This window comes from Talpa europaea (assembly GCF_964194135.1).
Source record: "Talpa europaea genome assembly, chromosome: 3".
In the NCBI taxonomy this organism is placed as follows: Eukaryota; Metazoa; Chordata; class Mammalia; order Eulipotyphla; family Talpidae; genus Talpa; species Talpa europaea.
This window is the reverse complement of record NC_140069.1, coordinates 70,625,369-70,652,285: the sequence shown is the minus strand read 5'-3', so window position 1 is coordinate 70,652,285 and position 26,917 is coordinate 70,625,369. Positions and strand designations below refer to the sequence as shown.

The 26,917-nt window shown below is 38.1% G+C and overlaps 1 protein-coding gene across 1 annotated transcript in view; it reads left to right on the top strand.

Moving 5' to 3' along the window:
- HECW1 (HECT, C2 and WW domain containing E3 ubiquitin protein ligase 1) overlaps positions 1-26,917 on the top strand; it is a 397,437-nt gene that overhangs the window by 319,073 nt on the left and 51,447 nt on the right. The window contains exons 16-19 of the mRNA XM_084230415.1: positions 812-917; positions 2,042-2,138; positions 5,129-5,212; positions 23,599-23,708. Of these exons, the coding sequence (XP_084086541.1) occupies positions 812-917; positions 2,042-2,138; positions 5,129-5,212; positions 23,599-23,708 (397 nt within the window). The remainder of the gene's footprint in view (positions 1-811; positions 918-2,041; positions 2,139-5,128; positions 5,213-23,598; positions 23,709-26,917) is intronic.

The following is a 26,917-nucleotide window of genomic DNA, read 5'->3' as shown; positions in this document are numbered from 1 at the left end:
CCATTTTTATTTATTTATTTATTTATTTTTAAAGATTTATTTATTTATCTATACAAGCACTGAGTACAGTCAGAAGCACGGGAGGGTGAGAGAATTCACCAGAGTCAGAGCGGAAAGCAGAGCAGACAGACTGACAAAACACACTGCTGAGGGGAACAGCGGGCAGCAGGAAAGGTCTGCGTGCCATGTGGGACCCTCACCCGATTGCCGGAGATCGAACCTGCACTACAGAGGCTACAGGCAGCCTCGCAACCCAGTGCTCAACTGTTGTGCCACCGGGGAGGCCCAGAGTCCCCATTTTTAAACTGAGCTTCATATCATTACTATGCAAAATTTTGTTAGAATATGAAATATGTGAATAGTAGCCAACATAGAGAATGGTTTAATAGAATGTTTTAATGGCCATTTCAGTGTAATAAATGCTGTTTATAAGTGTAAGCCCTTTCCTCATTCAGTTTTGAACTCCCATACTACCATTTGAAAATGAGGGTTAAAAACCTACCTTTACTGGGATGTATATCTAGAATTTATTTCTATTTATGAAGAGAACCTTTAATCTGTTCAGCATATTAATTTAATTAACAATCATAACATTTGACACACTTTATTTAAAACTATATTAGAGCACATTAGTCCCTCTACTTAATTTTAAAACTTGCTTATTTTCTAACACTGGCTTATTTTCTAACTATTACTTTTTTTAATTTATGTCTTTTCAGGGTCTTTTACCCCCATATTGAAAAGTTGATATCAAAAGACCATTGAAATTAATGACAAATTTCCAATATTAATGACTTTATTTTGAAATTAGGCCTCAGAAGTCTCTAGAAACAGAGGAGCCTCTTTACTGGCCAGGCCAGCACACAGCCTAGTAGCTGCTATTCGAAGTCAATATCAACAAGAGTCATTGCCACTGGGTATGTATCATGTTTTTGAATCCCTAGAAACCTAACACGTACCCTGAAAAACTTCTTATCATCAGTTCTTTAGGTTTCAAGATTCTGTGTCTTCTTTCTCCTCTTTTATTGTAAATTATACTCCCTTACTTTTTGTTCCCAAACTTCCTTTGCCCTCTGTGAAGGCATTCCCTTACTCCTTACTTTGTCCCAGCTCTTCCCTTCCATCTCTCTCCTCTACTCACTTCCAGACCTTCATTTATGGCATTCTTCATTCCATTCAGTAAATTCTTAGTTGAACCTGAGTCCCAGAGAGAATAATTTAAATAAGGTGATAGTTGTGTTACTTTACATTCAGTTTTTAATTTACATATCTCTTTTTATGGGGATAAGTCAGCCTAGTCTTCTTTCCACATCAGCTCTCTCTTTCAAAAATACCGGATGGTCTCACTCATAGCAGGAATCTAGAAAACTTAAATAAGAGACCAGGAAAAAGAACTATAAGAAAGTAAAAATCAAAATCAACAACTATGAACCAGAGACACTCTATGGGGGGTGAGGGGTGGGGAAAGGAGGGATTGCGGTCAAAATAAGGGGATTGCAATTGTTTGGGGAATATAAAAATAAAATTTAAATTTAAAAAAAATATGTGGCACTTGTATCAAAGAAAATGAGCCGAAGATAGGGAAATATATTTGGATAATTCATTATCACTCCTGGAAAATTAACCCATAGCCATAGTTAGAAGTGTCAGTTGCTCAGAAAAGGATTTCTTTGAATGCATAAATAATATTTTGCCATAATAGCAATAGTAAAACAATGAGGAGAAGTTAGAAGACAGTTTAACTCTCTGAGGGAAGAGCGACTTTATTCTTCACCTGTTCATATAAGGATGAGTAAACATTCAGTTAAGTTCCTGAAATATTAAGGATGATTTACTTACATCTTATTAACTTTTGGTTTTATTTATTAGAATTACTAATACTGTCATATCACAGAAAGAAAACTCAAGAGCTTACATTTATTGATGAGTACACTACCTGTCCTACATTAATCGTGGTATCAAACAGCAATTTTCCTGTCATCAGAGAAATTCTCTCTGTGCTGCAGATTCAACCACAACTCTGCACTTTTATCTCTTTCAGCATATAATGACAAGATTTTGGCATTTCTTCGCCAGCCAAATATTTTTGACATGTTGCAAGAGCGTCAGCCAAGCTTGGCAAGAAACCATGCACTCAGGTAAAAACTCATCCCTCACCTTTGTTAGTCACGGTCTCTCCAGCTAGTTCTACAGGTGGGTCAACACCTCTTTAGACAGGGAAAAGGACTTTTTATTTTTTATTTATTTATTTTTTTAAAGATTTATTTTTATTTATTTATACAAGCACTGGGTACAGTCAGAAGCGCAGGAGAGTGAGAGAATTCACCAGAGCCAGAGCAGGGAGCAGAGCAGGCAGAGGACCGAAGCACACTGCTGAGGGGAGCAGTGGGCGGCCGGAGAGGTCTGCGTGCCACGCGGGAGGTCTGCGTGCCACTCGGGACCCCCCTCCGGTGGCCAGGAAGCAGCCGGGAATCGAACCGGTACTTCAGAGGCTGCGGGCAGCTTCGCAACCCAGCGCTCAACCGCTGCGCCACTGGGGAGACCCCAAAAAAGATTTATTTATTTACGCATGCAAGAATGGGGGTCCAGGCCAGAGGTGCAGGGGGTGAGAGGATTCACCAGAGACAGAGTGGGGAACAGAACAGGCAGACTGACTGAAATACACCTCTGAGGGGAGCAGCAGGCAAGTCAGGAGAGGTCTGCTGCACCATGTGGGATGCTCCCTGGCAGGCCAGGGAATTGCAGTGCCTGTGGATAGCTTCATAGTGCTGTGCTTAACCCCTTGCACCACCAGGAAGCCCCCATGGGACTTCTGATACATTGTATTCATGCATTTAAATTATAATTTAATTACCAAAATGAAGACTCAAATCAAATACAAAGATTCAGCTATCAAGGTGAACTTCAGTACTTCTTTTGACTTGTTAAATAGCATTCATTTTTGCATTGCAATAATTTCTTATTATCTCTAATGTTTCCATGTAGTATGTCTCCCTACAACACTATACACTCTTTAGAACAGAGCCTATATTCTTTTTGTCTTTGTACCTACTCTGCCTCCTCAGAATTTGGTTATCCACTTTGAAAATAGGAAATCCTAATTACTTTTAAAGTGAATAAAAGGCTTATGAAAACATTTTCATGCTATTGATTTTACCACTAGAGTAATGAGTTCACTGTTTAGGAAAAATTTGAGATCACCAGGGGCACTACAGTTCCAAGTAAATCTTTATATATGTGTATATATATATATATATATATATATATATATATATATATATATATATATATATGCAGACTAGAACTGGAGTATAGATCAGAGATGGGGGGGCAGGTGAGATGAGAAGATTCACCAGCATCAGAGTGGGGAACAAAACAAGCAGATCTACTGAAATACACCGCTGAGGGGAGCAGCGGACAAGACAAGAGAGGTCTGCTGTGCCATGTGGATTAGCTCCCTGGCCGGGGATCGAACTCATGCAGAAGTGGCTGGCACTAGCTTGATAACAGTGAGATTTTAACTCCTGAACCACCAAGGAGACTCCCCCAAGTAAATTATTTTCAAAAGTAAATTAAAAATTCCCCTGGTTAAAAAAGTAAAATATATATCCAAAGGGAAAGTTTTTCAAGTCCTATGTGCTTTATTACATTGGAACAAAATCCAAGAAATCTTCAGTTTCCACACAGTGTGGAATTGCATGGCTATGATTTTCTAGATATGGGGGGACTTGGAATCAGAGCATGTTGGAATTGGATAACCTTTGGAAATTATCTAGTATAAAAGCTAATGAACTTTTTTAAGACTCCCTTGAGAATCTGATAAAAGCTATCATAGACTTCCCCTTTCCCTCGTTTGTTAACATAAGTCTTTGCATTAATTTCAAACCCCAGAGGATTTATGGATGCCAGATTAAGAATCCAAATATCTCATTAAATATCTCATTAAATACAGAAGGTCCACAGTGACATCAAAAACTAACTAAAGGGCTATGAAATTAAAAAGGTAAAATGAACAAGAACTGGCTCTCTGGGCCTCCTCAAGCGTAAAAGAATCAGGAAGCTAAACATTGCTATATAGTCATGTTTTGTGTATTTTTATAAGCCAAAAACTTACCTTTTAAAAAAAATCACCACATAAAAAGGTTCAATTCATTATATTTTTGCCTAAAATATTCATATTATTGTGAAGATTTGGATTCATCTTATTATAATCAAAGAAAAGAAAATTTTGACTGCAGATTTTTATAAATTGATTTTTAAAAAGCCATCTACTGAGGAAACTAAGGAAAGAGCATACCTGATATCTCTGTATACATTTCTTAAAAATACAAATGGCTCTAAAATATTTCAAAATAAGGATTTAACCCCTCATAAAGAAAACAAACATTTTTTTTAAAAATCAATCCTTAAGTCATCCCAGATTTCTGCTGCATCTTTTCAATAGAGGGGAAATTAACTTCTCTGAGCATTCATACCATAGAATATGAATGTTTGTAATATTTCATGTATGTAATATTTTATTTATCCATAGATCTGATGTTTGCAATATTTTAGTGTCAGAGAAGCAAATTACAAAATTCATTTAATCAAAATAAATACTATTTATCCATATAATACTTGGAATAATTTGCCAAGCTGGCATGGGAAGTTGCAAAAGGGTCAGAATGTGTGAATGAAAATTAAACAGAAATTAATGCCTGTGTTCAGACTGATCTGGAAGACTCTTATGTGTCCTGCAGGTCAGACCCTATCTGTGCCCAGTGTGGCAAGTACATATTTTCCTTCAGGCATAGATGGAAGAGGTTTTGCATCAATCTTTCACTGCTTGGTTTCCAAGACACATGGCACAGCAGCCCTTCAGCAGCTTTAATCCAGCTCTGATCGTGTTTACTGCAACTTTGCCTGTGATGTATTCTGCAGATTCTGTCTCAGTGAATCTGAGGAAATTTTATCCCTTGAAGGGTACCATGAGAATCTACAATATGCACTTAAAATAACATGAAATGCCCTGGGTATTGGGATATTGCTGCTCAGCCATACAGAAGTAGAAAAAAGGGATCAAAAAATGGATTTACTAGTTAATTTATATGTTGGATGAAACTCTTATTTTCCTTCCCCATAATTCTAGGGAGAAGATCCATTATATTCGGACTGAGGGTAATCATGGACTTGAAAAGTTGTCCTGTGATGCAGATCTAGTCATTTTGCTGAGGTAAGGGACTAAACATAAAAGTTTTCTAAAAAATCATCCTGGTAATTCTTCTCCACAACAGACTGTATCAAATCATTCACCATTTGCTTAGAATATTTTGGTGTCTGTGACTAAAGTGGGGCCCTATATTTGTACCTGCTATACATTACCTTCTCGAAATTAAAGTTGGGGTATCAAGATTTATAAATGATACTTGATGGAGACTTTGTTGTAGGATTAATTAGAGATTAAAATAACACTGAGGACTGCAGTGATACTCCATAACATCCAGGAAATGCCCCAAGCCCTGAGCCACCCACCAGTGCCTCAGGAACCAGGGCAGGCTCAAGTCTAAGCATTGCATGGCAATGCCCAATGTCGTGACATTCAGCCACCCTCTGAGAAGTAACTATAATATCAGGCCCAACCACTAGCACCTCAGGAACTAGCACAGGCCCCTGTTGGGTCCACACAGGGCTCAGGCTGATAGCAGCAACTGCTAGTTGCCATCTGGTGAGCATGGCAGCCCATATAGAAGATATGGAGACAGGTCCAGCAGAGGCCAAACCTACAGTAGAATCGGTCCTGAAAACAATGGGGAGACAGAATAGCACAACAAAAAGCCATAGGAGTTCCAAGGGGAATACTACACCACAGAATAAAAACAAATATTCAAAATCCAATCACAAAGACATGGAAGTTCTATCTACAAAGAAATTTGAAGAACTCAGAGAAGATACAGAAAAGTGGATCAAGGATATATGAGAACTCAAAAAAATTAATATCCTGAGAAACAAAATCATTGAATCATTCAAAAATGATACTCCAAAGAAGGAAATAAAGAAGTCACAAGATGGAAGAATAAAAAGAGAAATGAATTTAAAAAAATGAAAATGGCAAGGAGGAAGAAACAGATAACTAATAAGGTTAACTTCAGGCTTCTCCAAAGAAACACTACAGGCAAGAAGAGAATAGAGTAACATATTCAGCAAATTTCAACACCGCAAATGCCAACCAAGAATTGTTTACCCTTCAAAGCTGTTCTTCCTCTCTGAAGAAAAAATATGGACTTTGTAGGACAAACAGAAACTCCAGAAATTCATTACAAATAAACCCCCACTCCAAAAAATTCTACAAGAAGTCCTAAAGCCAAAACCAACATAGGAATGAACAAGAAGAACAGAATAAAGCAAGGAACAAAATCACAAAGAAAGGCCTCCCCTGGTGGCGCAGCAGTTGAGCTGTGAAGCTGCCTGCGGCCTCTGCAGCACCAGTTTGATACTTTGCCGCCAGGTGAGGGTCCCACATGGCACACAGACCTCTCCTGCCGCACCTGCTGCTACCTTCAACAGTGTATTTCGTCAGTCTGCCTGTTCTGTTCCCCGCTCTGGCTCTGGTGAATTCTCTCACCCTCCTGCGCTTCTGACTGTACCCAGTGCTTGTATAAATAAATAAATAAATCTTTTAAAAAAATCACAAAGAAGACAAACAACATGGTAAATAAAGATGCCAACATATCAATATTAACTCTAAATGTAAATGAATTAAACTCATCAATAAAAAGACACAGATAGCAAGCTGGATTAAAAAACAAAATCCAACCTTCTGCTGTCTCCAGGAAACATTTAAACACAAAAGAAAAACATAGACAGAAAATAAAAGGTTGGAAAACAATCCTACAAGTAAATGGACCAAAAAAGAAGGCAGGAACAGCTATACTTTTATCAGATGAAATAGACCTCAAATTAAAAAAGATAAAAAGAGACATAGTCAGACACGACTTTATGATCAAGGGAACAATACATCAGGAAGATATAACACTCATCAACATATACTCACCAAATGAAAGAGCACCAAAATATATTAGAGAATTATTATTAGCTCTGAAAGCAGACATTAAAGAAAATACATATATAGTGGGAGACTTCAACACCCCACTCTCACCAATGGACAGATCAAAGAGACAAAAAATAAACAAAGACACTAGATCCCTGAATAAAGACATAGAACTCATGGACTTAACATACATCTATAGGACATTGCACCCAAAAAAATCTGAGTACACATTTTTCTCAACACGCACAGATCATTCTCCAGAATCGATCACATACTGGGCCACAAGACAAACATCAACAGATACATGAAGATCAAAATCACTCCAGCTATCTTCTCCAATCATAAAGGCATCACACTAGAAACAAATCATGAAAAGAAAATAAGGAACCCTCCCACTTCATGGAGATTGAAATCGACACTACTGGAAGACCACTGAACTAATGAGGAGATCAAAGAAGAAATTAAAAAATACTTTGTGTTGAATGACAAAGAGGACACCACTTCCAGAATGTATGGGATGCAGCAAAAGCTGCAATATGAGAGGAAAATATATAGCAATACAGGCTCACATCAACAAACAAGAAAGAACTCAAAGAAACAACCTAATCTCACATTCAAAGAACTAGAAAAAGAACAACAAAAAAAACACCCTGAAGCCAGTAGAACAAAGGAAATAATAAAAATCAAAGCAGAAATAAACAAAATAGAAATTAAAAAAACAATCAAAAAAAAAAAAACCAATGAAACCAAAAGTTGGTTCTTTGAAAAAATAAACAAAATAGACAAACCTCTAGCCAGGCTCGCAAAGAAAAAATTGGAGAAAACACATATAAATAGGATTATAAATGAAAGAGGAGAAATCACAGCAGACTCAGTAGAAATCAAAAGAATAATCATAGATTACTATGAACACTTATAGGCAAAAAAATTCAATAACCTAGAAGAGATGGACAAATTCCTAGAATGATATAATCATCCAAAGTGGAACAAAGAAGAAATAGAGCACCTAAACAGACCAATTACAAACAGGAAATTGAGACAGTAATCAAAGCACCCCCAAAAACAAAAGCCCAGGCCAAGATGGCTTCACAAATGAATTCTACCAAATGTCCAGCAGTGAATTAGTGCCTATCCTACACAAACTCTTTCAAAAAATTGAAAAAGAAGGAATACTACTAAATACATACTATGAAGCCAACATTACACTAATACCAAAACCAAACAAAGACAGCACAAAAAAAAAAAGAAAATTGCAGGCCAATCTTCCTAATAAACACTGATGCAAAAATCCTCAACAAAATCCTTTCCAACAGAATCCAACAATGCATCAAAGGGATAATACACCACGATCAAGTGGATTCACCCCAGAGGCATAAGGATGGCTCAGCATATGAAAATTGATCAGTGTAATCCAACACATCAACAAAAAGAAAAATAAAAGCCATATAATCCTATCAATAGATGCTGAGAAAGCATTTGACAAAGTCTAACATCCATTTATGAAGAAGGCCCTTGAAAGTCTCAGGATAGAAGGAACATACCTTAACATGATAAAAGCCATATACAGCGAGCCCACTGCCAATATTATTTTCAGTGGAGAAAAGCTGAAGGCCTTTCCTCTAAGATCAGGAACAAGACAAGGATATCTTCTCTAACGTCTGCTCTTCAATATAATACTGGAGGTCCTAGTCAGGAAATAAGACAAGAGAAAGACATACAAGGAATCCAAAAGGGAAAGAAGAAGTAAAACTATCACTATTTGCAGACAATATGAAATATATGTAGAGAACCCTAAAAACTCCAGAGAAAAACTACTTGAAATAATCGATTTGTTCAGTAAAGTAGCAGGATACAAAATCAACACACAAAAATCAGTAGCCTTCCTATACACAATCAGTCTGAAGAAGAAGAAATCAAGAAAACCATCCCTATTATAATTGAAACAAAAAAAATCAAATACTTGGGAATAAACCTAGCAAAAGAGGTAAAAGACATATACAAAGAAAATTATAAAACACTGTTAAAAAAAATAGAAAACACATAAAGATATGGAAAGACATCCCTTGCTCATGGATTGGAAGAATTAACATTATTAAAAGTCCATCCTACCAAAAGCACTTTACAGATTCAACACTATTCCAGTAAAAATCTCAATGACATTCTTCAAAGAAATAGAACAAATACTGATGAAATTCATATGGAACCACAAAAAAAAAAACCACAAATATCCAAAGCCCTACAGATGAAAAAAAAGGAGAAAGGAGGTATCACACTTCCAAACTTCAAGCTAAACTACAAAGCCATAATGATTAAAACAGTTTCATATTGGAACAAAAACAGACACACAGACCAATGGAACCAAATAGAGAGCACAGAAATAAAACCACACTTACAGGGACAACTTATCTTTGACAAAGGAGCAAAGAATATACAATGGAATATGGACAGTTTTTTCAATAAATGGTGCTGGGAAAACTGGACCACCACATACAAAAAAATGAAACTAGACCACTACTTCTCACCATGCACAAAAATCAACTCAAAATGGATAAGAGAACTGGACATAGGACCTGAAACCATAAAATATATAGAAGAAAATATAGGTAAAACACTTAAAGACATTCATTGCAATAACATCTTTAAAGACTCATTACCCAAAGCAAAGAAAGTCAAGGAAAAGATAAACACATGGGCTACCCTCCCCCATCCACAAAGTCAGCACTCTCTGACCAACAGAAAGGAGGAAAAAACAAAAAACTAAAACACCCAACAAAAACAATCTATGCATCAAGCGGGTCTGTGAGTGGAAAGGAACTATTTTAGCCACCACACCCCGTGAACTGGAGCTGTGGAGAACCCTGCAGGATTCACTGCGGAGGTGGGTGAGTGGCTCCAGGTGACATTAGAGAAAATCAAAGGCTTCTGGAGACCTACAAACAGCCCCAGGCCAGCCGGTAAGCTTGTGTGGAAAAGCGGAGTGCTTGAAAAGGATAAACGGATCACGGCTGCCCAGGTCCCCGTGCCTGCGACCTATGCTTGCGGGGAGATGCGTGGGGGCCCTCACTGAGGTGAATGTCCCTCACTGAGTAATCAGAAACCAGGCACCCGGACATGGGAACAGGGTGCAAAAGGCGCCATTTCTGCGAATACTGAACTGGGCTACAGCCCGCATCCTGGACTTGCGGGCTTTGGAACTGAGACCCGGGGCACGAAATTCGGGACATGGTTCCCCATGACGGTGGGGCACAAGGCAGACACAGCACCCCAAAGCCGTTGAGGCTTTCCCCATCACTCCTACTCTGTTCCCCAGTCCCACGGGGTAAAAAAAAACAGCTCCCCAAGGACACTAGGAGAGATCTCTGGCGCCACCTAGTGACCAGAAAAAAAATCACCAACACCCCATAGAATAGGGACCTTTCTTCAGTAAAGACTGCTTGAAACCTGCAGAAGGCTCCCAGAGGAGTCAGAGGTGACCTGCGAATTTCGCTCAAGCCAGGCCCCTTCTGACCAGCAGTCCGAGCCCAGAGGGGGAGTGGGCACCCACGGCCGGGAAGATCCAGAGTGCAGGAGAGTGTGCCTGTCTCCGAATTGCCATTTTAGAATAGGGACCTTTCTTCAATAAAGACTCCTTGAGAGACTGGGCACACAGGGGAGTGCATCCCTGCATCGCCATTTTTAGAACAGGGACCTTTCTTCAGTAATGGCTGCTTGAAACCGGCAGAAGGCTCCCAGAGGAGCCAAAGGTGAGCTGGGAAGTTCACCCACGCCGGCCCCTTCTGGCCAGCAGTCCAAGCCCAGAGGGGAGCAGGCACCCACCCCAGGGGCAGACCGGGTGCGCAGGAGAGTGCGTCACCACATTGCCATTTTAGAACAGGGAACTTTCTTTAGTAAAAACTGCTTGAAACCTGCAGAAGTCTCCTGGAGGAAACAGAGGTGAGCTGGGAATTTCATCCATGCCAGGCACCTTCTGGCCAGCAGTCCAAGCCCAGAGGGGAGCAGGCACCCACCACTGGGGCAGACCGGGCATGCAGGAGAATGCGTATCTGCATAGCCACTTTAGAACAGGGACCTTTCTTCAATAAAGACTGCTTGAAACTTACAGAAGACTCCCTGTGGAACCAGAGGGAAAGGTTCTCTATGCAGTCAGACATGAGCTGAAGGACACCACAAGCCTGGTCCTGCCTGGCAGGAAGTTGGAAACCAGAGAGGGATTCAGTGATTTGGAACCCAGAGTGCAATCCAGCTTCCCCACCTCCAGGGAAGTTTGTGGGACTTCAAGACACACCTTTGTAATTAAACACAGAAGGAGGAAATATTCTGGGACAGCGACAATTAACATACTCAAAGTACCACTGCCTCATTTAGACCAACAGTTCCCAAACCCCACAAAGAGTACACCAAAAAGATGCCAGCCCATATCAGCAACACACTGTCCCAAGGCATATGGAAAATTAGAAAACAGGCAGTAGGGAGTAGAAAAACTAACTGCAACCCAACAACTTCTCAGGAAAAAGGCACACCACAAAAAGAAAACCACCAGAATGCAATGACAGTAACTTGGAAGAACTTCCGAGCCTTCCAGAAAGAGAATTTAAAATTGCTATGATTAAAAAACTGACAGAAGTCATAAAGGAAAACAATGATAAGGGAAAAATAATCGATGATCAGAAGAATGAAATTGAGTCCATAAAGAGAAAAGTAAAAGAAATGCAGGAGATCGAAGAATTAATGGAGGAACTAAAGAACTCTGGGAAAAGCAATGAAAGCAGAATAGAGGAAATGGAAGAAAGAATAAGTACTCTTGAAGACACAGAAATAAAAAGATCCAAAACAGAAAAGGAAAGAGAAGTATGAAGCAAAAAGACTGAAGAAAGACTTCGGGAACTATCTGACTCCATGAGGAAAGGAAATATAAGAGTTATAGAAATCCCAGAAGGAGAGGAGAAAGATGTAGGAACAGAGAAAATATCCAAGGAAATGATTGAAGAGAACTTCCCAAATGTGAAGAAGGAGCTGAAAATTGATATACAAGAAGCAAGAAGAAAACCAAACTTCCACAAGGAAGGAAAAATACAGCAAGACACTCAATAGTAAAGCACCCAAGAATCCAAGACAAGGAAAAAATAATGAAGCTGATAAGAGGGAAGAAACAGATAACGTTCAAAGGAAAACCAATCAGACCGACATCAGACTTCTCTGAAGAAACACTACGGGCAAGGAGAGAGTGGAGGGACATAGTCAACAGACTCCAAGAAAACAGATGCCAACCAAGAATACTCTATCCCGCAAAGCTCTCCTTCCTCTATGAAGAAATAAGGACCTTCCCAGACAAACAGAAACTCTGGAATTTCATTACGACTAAACCCCCACTCCAAAAAATACTACAAGGAGTCCTAAAGCCAGGACCTCAGAGGGATGAATAACAACAAAAAAAGGCCAAAAAAAAGTTATTAAAAGAATAAATAAATAAAATCAAAGGAAAGACAAACACAATGGCAAATACAGATGCTAACATATCAATATTAACTCTAAATGTAAATGGACTAAACTCTTCAGTAAAAAGACACAGAGTAACAGGCTGAATTGAGAAACAAAACCCAGCCTTTGAGGTCTCCAGGAAACACATTTAGCTACAAAAGATAAAAATAGACTCAAAGTTAAAGGATGGAAAACAATCCTACAAGCAAATGGACCAAAAAAGAAAGCAGGAACAGCTATACTTATATCAGATAAAAGAGATTTCAAACTCAAAAAGACAAAAAGAGACCCCAACAGTCACTACATTATGATCAAGGGGACAATACTTCAAGAACAAATGACACTCATTAACATATATTCACCAAACGAAGGAGCACCAAAATATATCAGACAATTATTGTCATCTTTGAAAACAGACATCAGAGAAAACACATACGTAGTGGGAGATTGAACACACCACTATCAACAATGGATAGATCAACGAGACAAAAAATAAGTAAAGACACTAAAGCTCTAAATAAGGATATAGAGTGCTTGGGCTTAACAGACATCTATAGAACACTAAACCCCAAAAAATCTGAGTACACGTTTTTCTCAAGCACACACGGATCATTCTCCAGGATCGATCACATACTGGGACATAAGACAAACATCAGTAGATACGCTAAGATTGAAATGATACCAACCATCTTTTCTGACCATAAAGGCATCAAACTAGAAATAAATCATAAAAAATAAGGCAAGGTTCTCTCCTACCTCATGGAGATTGAAACCCACACTACTGGAAGACCACTGGACTAAAGAGGAGATCAAAGAAGAAATTAAAAAATTCTTTGAATTGAATGACAAGGAGGATGCCAATTTTCTAAATGTATGGGATGCAGCAAAAGCAGTAAAAAGAGGAAAATATATAGCAATAGAGGCTAACATCAAGAAACAAGGAAGAACTCAAAGAAACAACCTAGTATTGAAGCTCAAAGATCTAGAAAAAGAACAACAAAAAACCCCAAAACCAGTATAAGAAAAGAAATAATAAAAACCAAAGCAGAAATAAATGAAATTGAAACTATAAAAACAATCCAAAAGATCAATGAAACCTAGAGCTGGTTCGTCAAAAAAATAAATAAAATAGACAAACCCCTAGCCAGGCTCACAAAGGAAAAAAGGGAGAAAGCACAAATAAACAGGATCATAAATGAAAGAGGAGAAATCACAACGGACACAGCAGATATCAAAAGAATAATCAGTAACTACTATGAACAGTTATATAGAAATAAGTTCAACAATCTAGAGGAGATGGACAAATTCCTACAACTCTACAATCAACCAAAGCTAGATAAAGAAGAAATAGATCACCTAAACAGACCAATTACAAGCAGCAAAATTGAAATGGTAATCAAAACCTCCCCAAAAACAAAAGCCCAGGACCTGATGGATTTACAAATAAATTCTACCAAACATTCAGAAATGAATTAGTGCCTGTCCTTCACAAACTCTTCCAAAAAATTGAGAAGGAAGAGACAATACCAAACACATTCTATGAAGCCAACATTACACTAATACCAAAACCGAATAAGGACAACACAAAAAAGGAAAACTACAGGCCAATCTCCCTAATGAACACTGATGCAAAAATCCTCAATAAAATTTTAGATATCAGAATCCAACAGTATCCATAAGATAATTTACCACGACCAAGTAGGATTCATGCCAGGGACACAAGTATGGTTCAACATCCAAAAATCAATCAATGTTATCCAAAACATCAACAAAAAGAATTATAAAAACCATATGATAATATCAATAGATGCTGAGAAAGCTTTCAACAAGGTGCAACACCCATTCATGATAAAAGCCCTTGAAATTCTTGGGATACAAGGAACATACCTCAACATCATGTAGGCCATATATGGCAAGCCAACAGCCAGTATCATTCTCAATGGTGAAAAGCTGAAAGCATTTCCATTAAGATGTGGAACAAGACAAGGATGTCCACTCTCACCACTGCTTTTCAATATAATACTGGAAGCGCTAGCCAGAGCAATAAGACAAGAGAAAGACATACAAGGAATCCAAATATGAAAAGAAGAAGTCAAACTATCACTATTTTCAGATGATATGATAATATACATAGAGAAGCCCAAAAACTCCACAGAAAAACTAATTCAACTCATCAATCAGTTCAGTAAAGTGGCAGGATACAAAATCAACACGCAAAAGTCAGTAGCCTTCCTATACACAAACAATATATCTGAAGAAGAAGAAATAAAAAAAAAATCCCTTTTATTATTGAAACAAAAAAAATCAAATACTTGGGAATAAATCTAAAAAAAGAGGTAAACGACCTATACAAAGTAAACTATAAAACACTATTAAAAGAAATAGAAGAAGACATAAAGAAATGGAAAGTCATCCCCTGCTCATGGATTGGAAGAATAAACATTATTAATATGGCCATCCTACCAAAAGCAATATACAGATTGAATGCTATTCCAATAAAAATTTCAATGTCATTCTTCAAAGAAATAGAACAATTATTGATGAAATTCATATGGAATCATCAAATACCCCAAATAGCCAAAGCTCTCCTGAAAAAAAAAGAAGGGAATGGAGGCATCACATGCCCTGACTTCAAACTATACTACAAAGCCATAATCATCAAAACTGCATGATATTGGAACAAGAACAGACACACAGACCAATGGAATCAAATAGAAAATCCAGAAATAAACCCACAGATTTATGGTCAACTAATCTTTGACAGAGGAGCAAAGAATATGCATTGGAGCAAAGAAAGTTTGTTCAATAAATGGTGCTGGGAAAAATGGGTCGCAACATGCAAAAGAATGAAGCTTAACCACTACCTAACACCATGCACAAAAACCAACTCAAAATGGATTAAAGAACTAGACATAAGACCTGAAACCATAAAATACATAGAAGGAAATATAGGCGAAACACTACATGATATGCACATCAAAGACATCTTTGCAGACACATCACCCAAAGCAGTGATAGTGAAGGCAAAGATAAACAGCTGGGACTACATCAAATTAAAGAGCTTCTGCACAGCAAAAGAGACAAAAACAAAAACAAAGAGAAACCCCATCGACTGGGAGAACATTTTTGCATACAACACTAATGATAAAGGACTGATGCAAAAATCTCCAAAGAGCTGATGAGACTCAACAACAACAAAGAAAATAATCCAGTCAAAAAATGGGCAGAAGAGCTGAAAAGAAAACTCTCTGAAGAGGAAATGCAAATGGCCAACAGGCATATGAAAAAATGTTCAACATCACTTGTAATCAGAGAAATGCAAATCAAAACTACCATGAGATACCATCTTACACCAGTGAGAATGGCACATATTAAAAATACTAGCAACAACAAATGTTGGCTAGGTTGTGGAGAAAAAGGAACTCTCCTCCACTGTTGGTGGGAGTGCAAACTTGTCCAACCACTATGGAGAGCTGTGTGGAGATTTCTGGACCTACTAAACATAGAGCTTCCATATGATCCAGCAATTCTACTCCTAGGTATTTACCCAAAGGATACAGAAACATCCATTCCAAAGAGCACCTGCACCCCTATGTTTATAGCACCACTGTTTACAATAGCTAATCTTTGGAAACAACCCAAATGCCCAAAAGTAGATGACTGGATCAAGAAGATGTGGTACATATACACCATGGAATATTACTCAGCATTCAAAAAAGATAAACACATGCAATTTGCAGAAGCATGGATGGCGCTGGAAGGGATCATGCTCAGCGAAATAGGCCAGGAAGAAAAAGAAAAATACCGGATGGTCTCACTCATAGCAGGAATCTAGAAAACTTAAATAAGGGATCAGGAAAATGAATAACTATGAGAAAGTAAAAATCAAAATCAACAAACAACTATGAACCAGAGACACTCTACGGGGGGGGGGGGCATGGAGGGGAGGGATTAGGGTCAAAATAATGTGCTTGCAATTGTATGGGGAATTTAAAAATAAAATTTATTATAAAAAATTTTAAAAAAAGATAAACACATGGGATTACATCAAACTGAAAAGCTTCTGTACAGCAAAGGAGACAGTAACCAAAACAGAGAGATAGCCCACTGATTGGGAAAAAATCTTTGCACTCCATTCAACTGATAAGGGACTGATCACAAAGATATACTTAGAACTCACATGACTGAACAAAACAAAATAAACAATCCAGCCAAGAAATGAGTAGAACTTAAAAGACATTTCTCCAAAGATGAAATGCAAATGGCCAACAGGCATATGAATAAATGTCAACATCCCTTACAAACACGGAAATTGAAATCAAAACCACATTGAGATACCACGTTACAACAGTAAGAATGGCAAATATCAAAAAAACAAGCAACAACAAATGTTGGTGAGGATGTGGTGAAAAAGGAACACTCCTACTTTGCTGGTGGGAGTGCAAACTGCTCCAACCACTATGGAAAGCTGTCTGGAGGTTCCTCCGTCTACTAAAAATGGAGCTACCATATGACCCAGTGATTCCACTCGTAGGGAACTACCCAAAGGACACAAAAACATTGATTCAAAAAACTGCCTGTACCCCTATGTTTATTGCAGCATTATTTACAATAGGTAAGACCTGGAAACAACCCAAATGCCCAAAAATAGATCACTGGATCAAGATGTGGTATATAAACACAATGGAATATTATTCAGCAATTATGAAAGATAAAAGCATGCCATTCACAGCAATGTGGATGGAGTTAGAAGGTGTTATGCTCAGTGAAATAAGCCAGAAGGAAAAAGAAAAATATTGGATGGTTTCACTTATAGCAGGAATATAGGGGAACCCAATAAGACATCAGTATAAAAAAATAATAACAGTACAAAACACAACAGCATAAACAGACAATTATAAATCAGAGACATACTGCAGGGGAGGAGGAAGGAGAGGAATTAGAGGGAGGGAGGGAGGAGAATAGGGAACTGAAGTGATGGTGCACAGGTGCATTGGTAAAGGAAACTCTATGGGGACTACACCTGTGGGGTGTTGGGGAAAACAAATATTGTTTAAAAATGAACAAGGATTTAAAAAAATTTAAAAATTAATAAAAAATCATAGGGTTCAAAAGAAATAATAAAGAGAGGAAGAAACACTTCATGAACTATCTGACACCATGAGGAAAGATAATATAAGAATAATGGGCATCCCAGTAGGGGAAGAGAGAACAAAAGGAATAGGGAGCATATTTAAAGAAATTATTGGGGGAAAAACCCCAAACTTGCAAAAGTAAATAAATACACAAATCAAGAAAGCTAAAACAAAACCAAGGAACCTAAACAAAATGAGACCAACACCAAGACATATAGTGGTGCAACTTCAAGAGTTCAACTCGAAGAAAGTCTATCACAGTGGGCATATTGAAAAAAACAAATAACCTATAAAGGAACCCAGATCAGGTTAACATTGGACTTCTCAGAAAAAAAAACATTGAGGGCAAGGAGAGAATAGAAAATATTCTACTGGAGAAAACTTAGAGCTAAAAATTGCTAACTAAGAATGCCTTATGTTGCAAGGCTCTACTTTAAATATGAGGGATATATAAAGGCCTACTCAGACAAAGAAATAATAAAGGAGTTTGCAAAAATTAGATCCACCCCTCCAGGAAATATTGAAAGGAACTCTGGTATCTAAGCAAGATAGAAAAACACGAAAAGGTCTAAAAAAGAAAGAGATATAACCACAAAACTAAAGATAATATGGCAGCAACAGAATGTCATATAATAATAATCTCTCCAAATATCCACAGACACATTCACCAATTAGAAATAAAATATCTGGTTGGATTAGCAAACAGAATACAAGCTTCTGCTGTTTCCAGTAGACAAAATTGAGCTCCAAATACAAAAATAAACTCAAGGTAAAGAGTTGAAAAACAATATGAGAAATTAATGAAACCCAAAGGAAAACAGGGACAGCCATATTTATATCAGACAAAATAGATTTTCAGTTAAAAATGGTAACAACATAGGGTGAAAGATATTGGCTAAGGGAAAAATACATCAGGAGGACATTACATTCATCAACATATACTTACCAAGTGATGGAGTCCCAAAATCTATTAGGTATCTACTATCAACTCAGAAAACCAACATCGGAAAAAAACACATTTTTGGTAGGAGATATCAACACCCCACTTTCACCAATGGACAAATGAATAAATAAAAAGAAAATAGGTACATAATAGCTTTAAACAAAGAATTAGAACTTATGTACCTAAAGGATATCTCTAGGACATTTTCACCCACAAAATAACAAAACATACTTATTATCAAGCTCATATGTGTCACTATCCAGGACAGACCCTATATCAGGCCACAAGAGAAATATCAACAAATTCATGAAGTTGAAATTATACCTTATATCTTCTTGGCCATAAAGTTACTGAATTACAAATCAACTACAAAAAGAAAACAAAGAAATGCACTAATACATGCAGACTGAAAAATACTACTGAACAATCACTGGGTTAATGAGTAAATCAAAGAAGAAATTTAAAAAATATCTTGAGACAAATGATTATGAGGACATAACATTTCAGAATGTATAAGACACAGCAAAAGCACTACTAAAAGGGAAGTATATAGCAATACATTCCCACATTAAGAAACTTAGGAAGAAGCCAGATAAATAACCTTGTTTCTAATCTCAAGAAAATAGAAAAAAAAAAGAACAAAAGAATCCAAAAGGCGGCCTCCCCGGTGGCGCAGCGGTTGAGCGCTGGGTTGCGAAGCTGCCCGCAGCCTCTGCAGTGTTGGTTTGATCCCCGGCTGCTCCCTGGCCACCAGAGGAGAGTCCCACATGGTGCGCAGACCTCTCCTGCCGCCTGCTGCTCCCCTCAGCAGTGCAGTGTACTTTTGTCCTTCTGCCTGCTCTGCTCCCGCTCTGGCTCTGGTGAATTCTCTCACCCTCCCGCGCTTCTGACTGTACCCGGTGCTTATATGCATGTATGTATAAATCAATCAATCAATAAATAAATAAATCTTTAAAAAGAAATAAAAAGAATCCAAAAGGCAGTAGAAGTAAGGAAGTAGTGAATATTGTGACAAATAAGTGAAATAGGTTTCAAAAAATCAGAAAGGTCAATGAAATCAAAAGTTGGTTCGTTGAAAAAAAAATGAACAAAATATACAAACTTCTAGCTAGGCTCAATAAGAAAAAAAGAAAGAAACTCAAATAAATAGGATCAAAAATGAAAGAGGAGGTGCAGCAGACCTCTCCTTTCTTACCTGCTGATTTCACTTAGCAATGTTTTTCAACAAATCTGCCTTTTCTGTTCTCAAGAAGAAAGGAAGAAAAATGAAGGAGAAGTTAACAAAGACACTGCAGAAATTCAAAGGATAAAAAAATTACTACAAATATTTATAAGCAAACAAGTTCAACAATCTACATGAGATGGACAAATTCTTAGCATTGTACAAACATCCAAGACTGAAAATAGAAGAAATAGAAATCCCAAACAAACCAATCACAACAATGAAATTGAAACAGTAATCAAAACTCAAAAAATTTAAAAGTCTAGGAGGAGATGACTTTACAAGAGAGGTCTACTAAACTTTCAAAGACAGACTAATACTGAACCTGATCAGACTTTCTGAAAATTGAGAAAGAATTTCTTCCAAACATATTTATGAGTCCAACCTTACACTAATACCAAAACCAAAAACAACACACACAAAAGAAAATTCTAGACCAATATCCCTAATGAATACAAACGCAAAAATCCTCAATAAAATACTAGCAGGCCAAATCCATTAATGCATTATACATCATGATCAAGTGGGATCTATACCAGGGACACACATCTGACAATAAGCCAATGTAATTCACCACATCAAGAAAAGAAGATAAAACCCTTACGATCATGTAAATAGATGCCAAGAAAGCATTTTATAAGGTTCAGTATCCATTAATGGTGAAAACCCTTGAAATATTGGGATAAATGGAGACTATTTTAGCATAATAAAAGCATATATGACAAACCCACAGCTAGCATCATTCTCAGTGGTGAAAAATTGAAAGCCTTTCCACTAGGATCCAGAAATAGGACAAATGTCCACTCTCACCAGTACTATTCAGCATATATTAGGCAAGAAAAAGATAAAAAATGAATCCAAATTGGGAAAGAAATAAAGTTATCATTTTTTGCAAGGGATATGACAACAGACATAAGAACCCAAAAGACTCCATGAAAGACTAATTAAAACGGTAAACAGTTCAGCAAAGTGCTTTTATTGAGCTTTATATGCATTGCAGCAACCAGGTACACGGCACTCAGGGGTTCCCGGGGGCCAGGAGGCCAGCAGGCCCCTAGGCCCCAGGCAAGCTTTCACTCTGGGCTTCTCTGGCCTTCTTTCACTCCTTCTCTCTCCTGCCTCTCTGTCTCTTGCCTCTTTCCTGTTTCTGCTTCTCTCAGTGACTATCTCAATACTCCTCCCATGGCCCACAGAAGTAAACAAGTCAGCAAAGTAACAAAGTAACAACTGTAGGTGTCCCAATAGGCAGGGAAATCCTAATGATGGGAGGGCAGAAATGCCTGAAAAACCATTTACCCTACAAGCACTCATGACAAAAAAGGGGGAGATGTCCAGACTTCATTATTATACTATAAAGCCATAATAATTAAGATAGCATAGTACTGGGGCCTCCCTGGTGGTGCAGGCAGTTGAGCGCAGCCTTTGCAGTGCTGGTTCAGTCCCTGTCAGCCTGGGAGGAACCCACATGGCAAGCAGACCTCTCCTGTCTCGTCTGCTGCTCCCCTCAGCAGTGTATTTTGTCAGTCTGCCTGTTCTGTTCCCTGCTCTGTCTCTGGTAAATCCTCTCACCCTCCTGCGCATCTGGCCTGTACCCCAGTTCTTGTATAAATGAAAAATAAAATAAAATAAATCTTTAAAAAAAAAAGATAGCATAACAAAAGACACACAGACCAAGAGTCCAAAAATAAAACCACTCAGGGCATCCCTGGTGCTTAAGACACAACCTGTGAAGCTATCCGCAGCCACTGCAGCACAAGTTCAATCCCTGGCTGGCCAGGGAGCTACCCACATGGTGCAGCAGACCTCTCCTGACTGGTGCGCTGCTCCCCTCAGCACTGTATTTCAGTCAGTCTGCCTGTACTGTTTCCCACTCTGTCTCTGATGGGTCCTCTCACCCCCCCACACCTCTGGCCTGTACCCCAGTTCTTGTATGCATAGATAAATCTTTAAAAATAAATAAATAAGTAAAAACACTCATATATGGACAGATAATCTATGACAAAAAAGCAAGAAATATACATTGAAACGAGAAATGCCTCTTCAATAAATGGTGCTGGAAAAACTGGACTACCACATGCAAAAAAAATGAAAGTAGATCACTAGCTTACACCATACACAAAAAAAAAAATCTCAAAATTGATAAAGAACTTGGATGCGAGAGCCAAAACTATAAAATACATACAAGAAAACAGGCAGGGCCTCCCCGGTGGCGGAGCGGTTGAGCACTGGATTGCGAACCTGCCCACAGCCTCTGCAGCGCAGGTTCGATCCCTGGCCACCGGGCAAGGATTCCACATGGCGCACAGACCTCTCCTGCCGCCCACTGCTCCCCTCAGCAGTGTACTTCGCCCGTCTGCCTATTCTGCTCCCTGCTCTGGCTCTGGTGAATTCTCTTACCCTCCCACACTTATGACTGTACCCAGTGCTTGTATAAATAAATAAATAAATAAATAAATAAATAAATAAATAAATAAATAAATAAATAAATAAATAAAAAGAAAACATAGGCAAAACACTTCATGGCATAAGCTTTGGAGCTATCTTTGTGGATTCATCCCTAACAGTAAAGAAAATAAAGGAGAATATGAACACCTGGGACTACATCAAACTAAAAAGCTTCTGCACAGCAAAAGAGATTACCAAAATGAAGAAGTACTCTGCCAAATAGCAGAAAATATTTGCCAACATACCTCTGAAAAGAGAAAGAGTTCAAAGATATACAAAGAACTCATGCAATTCAACAAAAAGGAAACAAGAAACCCCAACGACAGATAGAAAAGCTAAGTAGATACTTCCACAAAGACAAACAGAATGCCAAAATGCACAGGAAAATATTTCAGTCAATCTGCCTGTACTGTTTCCCACTCTGTCTCTGATGGGTCCTCTCACCCCCCACACCTCTGGCCTGTACCCCAGTTCTTGTATACATAGATAAATCTTTAATAATAAATAAATCATCAGCAAAATGCAAATCAAAACCACACCAGTGAGAATTATCCATATTAAAAAGACCAGAAACAACAAGTTCTGGTAAGGGTGTGGAGACTGTTGTTGACAACATAGACTGGTCAAGCCCCTATGGAAAGTAATATGGAAGTTCCTCAAAAGATTGAAAATGGATCTGTCATATGATCTAGCATTTCCATTCTTAGGTAGCTACCCAAGGATACCAAGGAAAACATAAATTTGAAAGGAAATCTGCATCCCTATATTTATTGCAGCACTGTTTTCAGTAGCCAAAATATGGAAACAAACTAAATTCCCAAAAGCAGATGCTTAGACAAGAAAATTTGGTTTTCCAAACACAGAATACTACCCAGTTATCAAAAAAGATAAACTCATGCCATTTGCAGCAACCTGTATGGAGCTGGAAGGGATTATGCTAACAGAAATAAGCCAGAAGGAGAAAGATAATACCAACTGTTGTCACTTACATGTGGAAGACAGAAATCAAAGAGTCAGATAAAGGCAAACATTAAAGCCAACCCTTGAAAGCTGACTATACTGAGGCATCCCAAGGGGGTGGGATGAAAATAGTGGGTGGCAAATGGCACAATGGACTATGGTGGAGAACTACAGTTGCTTTGATGGTGGGATAGCTACAGTGACCGTACCTAAAGGGAGAAGTCCTACACTGTCAAAATATTAACAAGTATATTTGCAAGGTGGGATGCGCCAATCCTTTTAGTGTCACAGCTGGATCTAAGTGTTTCTGTTTTCTTGTGAGAATTCATGAATTCTCTCTCATGGACAGAGAACCAACTTCTTTATTTTTTTTTTTTCCATTTTGCAGTCTCTTTGAAGAGGAGATTATGTCTTATGTCCCATTGCAAGCTGCCTTCCACCCAGGGTACAGTTTCTCTCCCCGCTGTTCTCCCTGTTCATCACCTCAGAGCTCCCCAGGTAACTGGAGTATCTGGCAGTATATCTCCTGTGAGTAGCCAAATGTGTTTACGCCAGATGAAGGTGGACAAGGAGCGTTGTTTGTCTTCTCTCCCTTCTCACCTCTCATTTTTCTTATCAAAAGCACATTGTATAAAGTGTCCATAAATGAAATTTTATTTGAACACAGCCACACTTATTTGTTTACATATTTTCTATGGCAACTATCACACTGTAACATGAGTGTGGAGTAGAAACAATGGAGACCATATGGTCAAAAGCCTAAAATATTTACTATTTGGTCCTTTACAAATATATTTTCAGTCTGCCTACTCCTTCTTGAGATTGCAAGTATTTTCCAAATGTACTGTCCAAGCATTCCAAAGGGTCTTACCTCATAAAGGGTCTTACCTCATAAAGGGTCTTCCTTTCTGAAACATTCAGACTTATGACTCAAAATGTTATTAAATGCCAATTTTGGTTACTTTTCAATGTTATAATCTGTCTATTGGGGGCCTCATATGTTCCATGAAAATGCCAAAGAGTTTTCTCATATGGTGAAATTGTTCCCCTAAAGTTTTCTTTCTTTTAGAATTAATTTACTTGGTTGGTAGGTATTTTCCATCCCCAATGATCTGTTCAGTGCAAAAAGAAGATACTATTTGCTAAGTTCATCAAGATAATTAGTTTAAGTCAAATCTACACCCTAAATGGGATCCATCCAGATATTGGGGAGTTGTCCCATATTTTTGGATTGTATTATCACATTGTTTTAGATCTGGTTGTTTATGATTCAAGCAGAGCAGGGTAAAGGAGAGGCCTGGAGCCCTCGGTGGTTTTCTCAAGCTTTTATTGAGCTTTTACATGTAGTGTAGCAAGCAAGTACATGATAGGCAGGGGGGCTGAGGAGCCGAGCTTCTCTGGCTGTTCTCTCCCTGGCTCTCTCTCTCTCTCTTTCTCTCATATCTCAATACTGCAGTCATGGTCCACAGAAGTAAACAACACAACTTAATAACAATGTAACAAATGCAGGTGCCCACCCTCAGGTATGTAATCCTAATGGTGGGAGGGCATGACACTTCCACTTGGAAGCCAATGGGGAAATTCAGAAAAGAAACACAATTTAGCAATATGTTCTGTCCTCAGAAGCATTGTCTCTCTCAGTATCGCTCAATACTGCCATAGGTCTCTAAAACTAAAATATCTCTAAGTTTGGCTCTTCTACATCATTTTATTTAGAATTGTCTCGTAAAGGTAATTTAACTATTTGTTGAAATCTACTTTTAAGTCAGTATCTCCTTGGTACTTCCTCCAAATAAGTGTACCAAGGGGGTTGTTAAGGAACTGTCCAACGCATGCAACCTCTAAAATGCGATGTAATTGAGAGTCCACAGTCTGGGAAAAGGAGGACCAGGAGGTTTCTCTCTTTCAGGACAATCAAGTTTCCAGTGCACACCAGTTACTTCTGGGACACAGAGCCTTCCACTTAGAGGAAGTGTTGGTCTGCAGTCTGCATACTGAATTGCCATTTTGTTGCAGAGATTATGTCAGTCTAATGATGTGCTTCTATTTTTGGACAAAGCTTTTGGAAGTAGAGTGTTATTGTAACATAATTCTATGTAAGATATATGTTGCAAATAGTTTTTGCTAAATAAGAATTACTTGGTTAACTTTTATAAAAGGAATCAATTGTCCTTGTAATAGGATACAGGTATTACTGATGCCATGAATCCAAGCAATCAGCAATTCATTTTCTCAAAGTTTTTCTTCTCCTAGCTTTGAACATGAGGTTCCAAATTACATAAGCCAGATATTTTGAAGTTAAATTTCACAATTTCCATTTTTCTATACCTTTATGAAATTAACCTAAGTTTACAGGAAGAGTGAATCAAGGTTCCAAAGTACGTTGTAAAGCAGAAATTATTAGAAAAATGCATAGGATGACTATTGGAATAGTGGTAGGCCATTTGTCATGTTATAAAAGTACACTTCAGTCTCCTGGACTGAAAATTATACTTGTACAAATACAGACTTATATACTAGTTCTACCTGTATTGTGAAACCTGACATTTCACTAAAAAAAAAAAACCACTTCAAGTGATGGCTATTTTGTTCCCTAATACTTCAAGTACTGCAGTGCCAAAGGTGGCCTCAAAGGCTGGTGGCCTCCAAGCTCCTTTGCTTACAACAATCAGATGTATTTCCCCCCAGTTGCTATCATCCACCACATTCTTGATCATTCTCAAAGACTGTGACATCTGTTTAATAGTGCCCCTTTCCTTTCTAAGTCTCTCTGTCATTGCAGAAGACTTCTGCATACACAAGGACACCTGTTCACACCTCTTGCTTTTCTATTGAATGAATATTCTCACATTCACCTTCTTGCCCTGTTGTCATCTCTAAAATCAATTGTCAAACATCCATTTCCCATCCAACATGCTTACTTTACCACTCCCCTTAATATTATCCTTTGCCTTCACCAGAATCTCCAGTTCATGCACCAATCTCCGCACCCTTTCCTTTCTGGTAGTCTTTCACTATTCCAGTTTGAGGTGTGGTTGATCATTTCAGGAATATCCTTGCCAGTGCCCTAAACTTTCCTGATCCTCTCCATTTCTTTTGTAGAAATCCACCCCTAGATAAAACTCAAGATCTGCTTCTCTGCATGTGTAGTCAGGCAAATTCACCTGGTAGAGCAGATTACTTATTATAAATTAGTTGTCTATCACCTCACTTGAATCTTTAATTACCCCAAAGAAAATTCTACCACATTTCTTTGGTAAAATCACTCTCTTTTCTACTGCTTTTTGAAACATTTACACACCTCCTCAAACCTCTAACTCCTGTGTTTTCCTCCTAGCAAATTATATCCTTTCTTCCTTCATCAAGAAAATTAAAGCCATTAGACTTTTCTCAAATTATGTTACCATCCTATAAACCTAACAAAGATATTAATACTCCCTGTGCAACAGAGGTGCTGCTGCTAACAAAATTTAACATGACCTCTTGACACCCAATCCAGTGGTTTTTCAGCATTCAGAAATGCAGCATAGTATGCATTTCATTTATTTCTTTGGCTACCTTTGCCAACTCATCCTTAATTTCCTACCATCCTTAAAACTCAGCTCCAGGTTTTTTCTCTTATCTCTAAAACTATTTATCTCTGCAAACATTCAGAGCTATGGCCATTAAAGACAAAGGCTATGATCTCAGTCCAAAATTTATTCTTG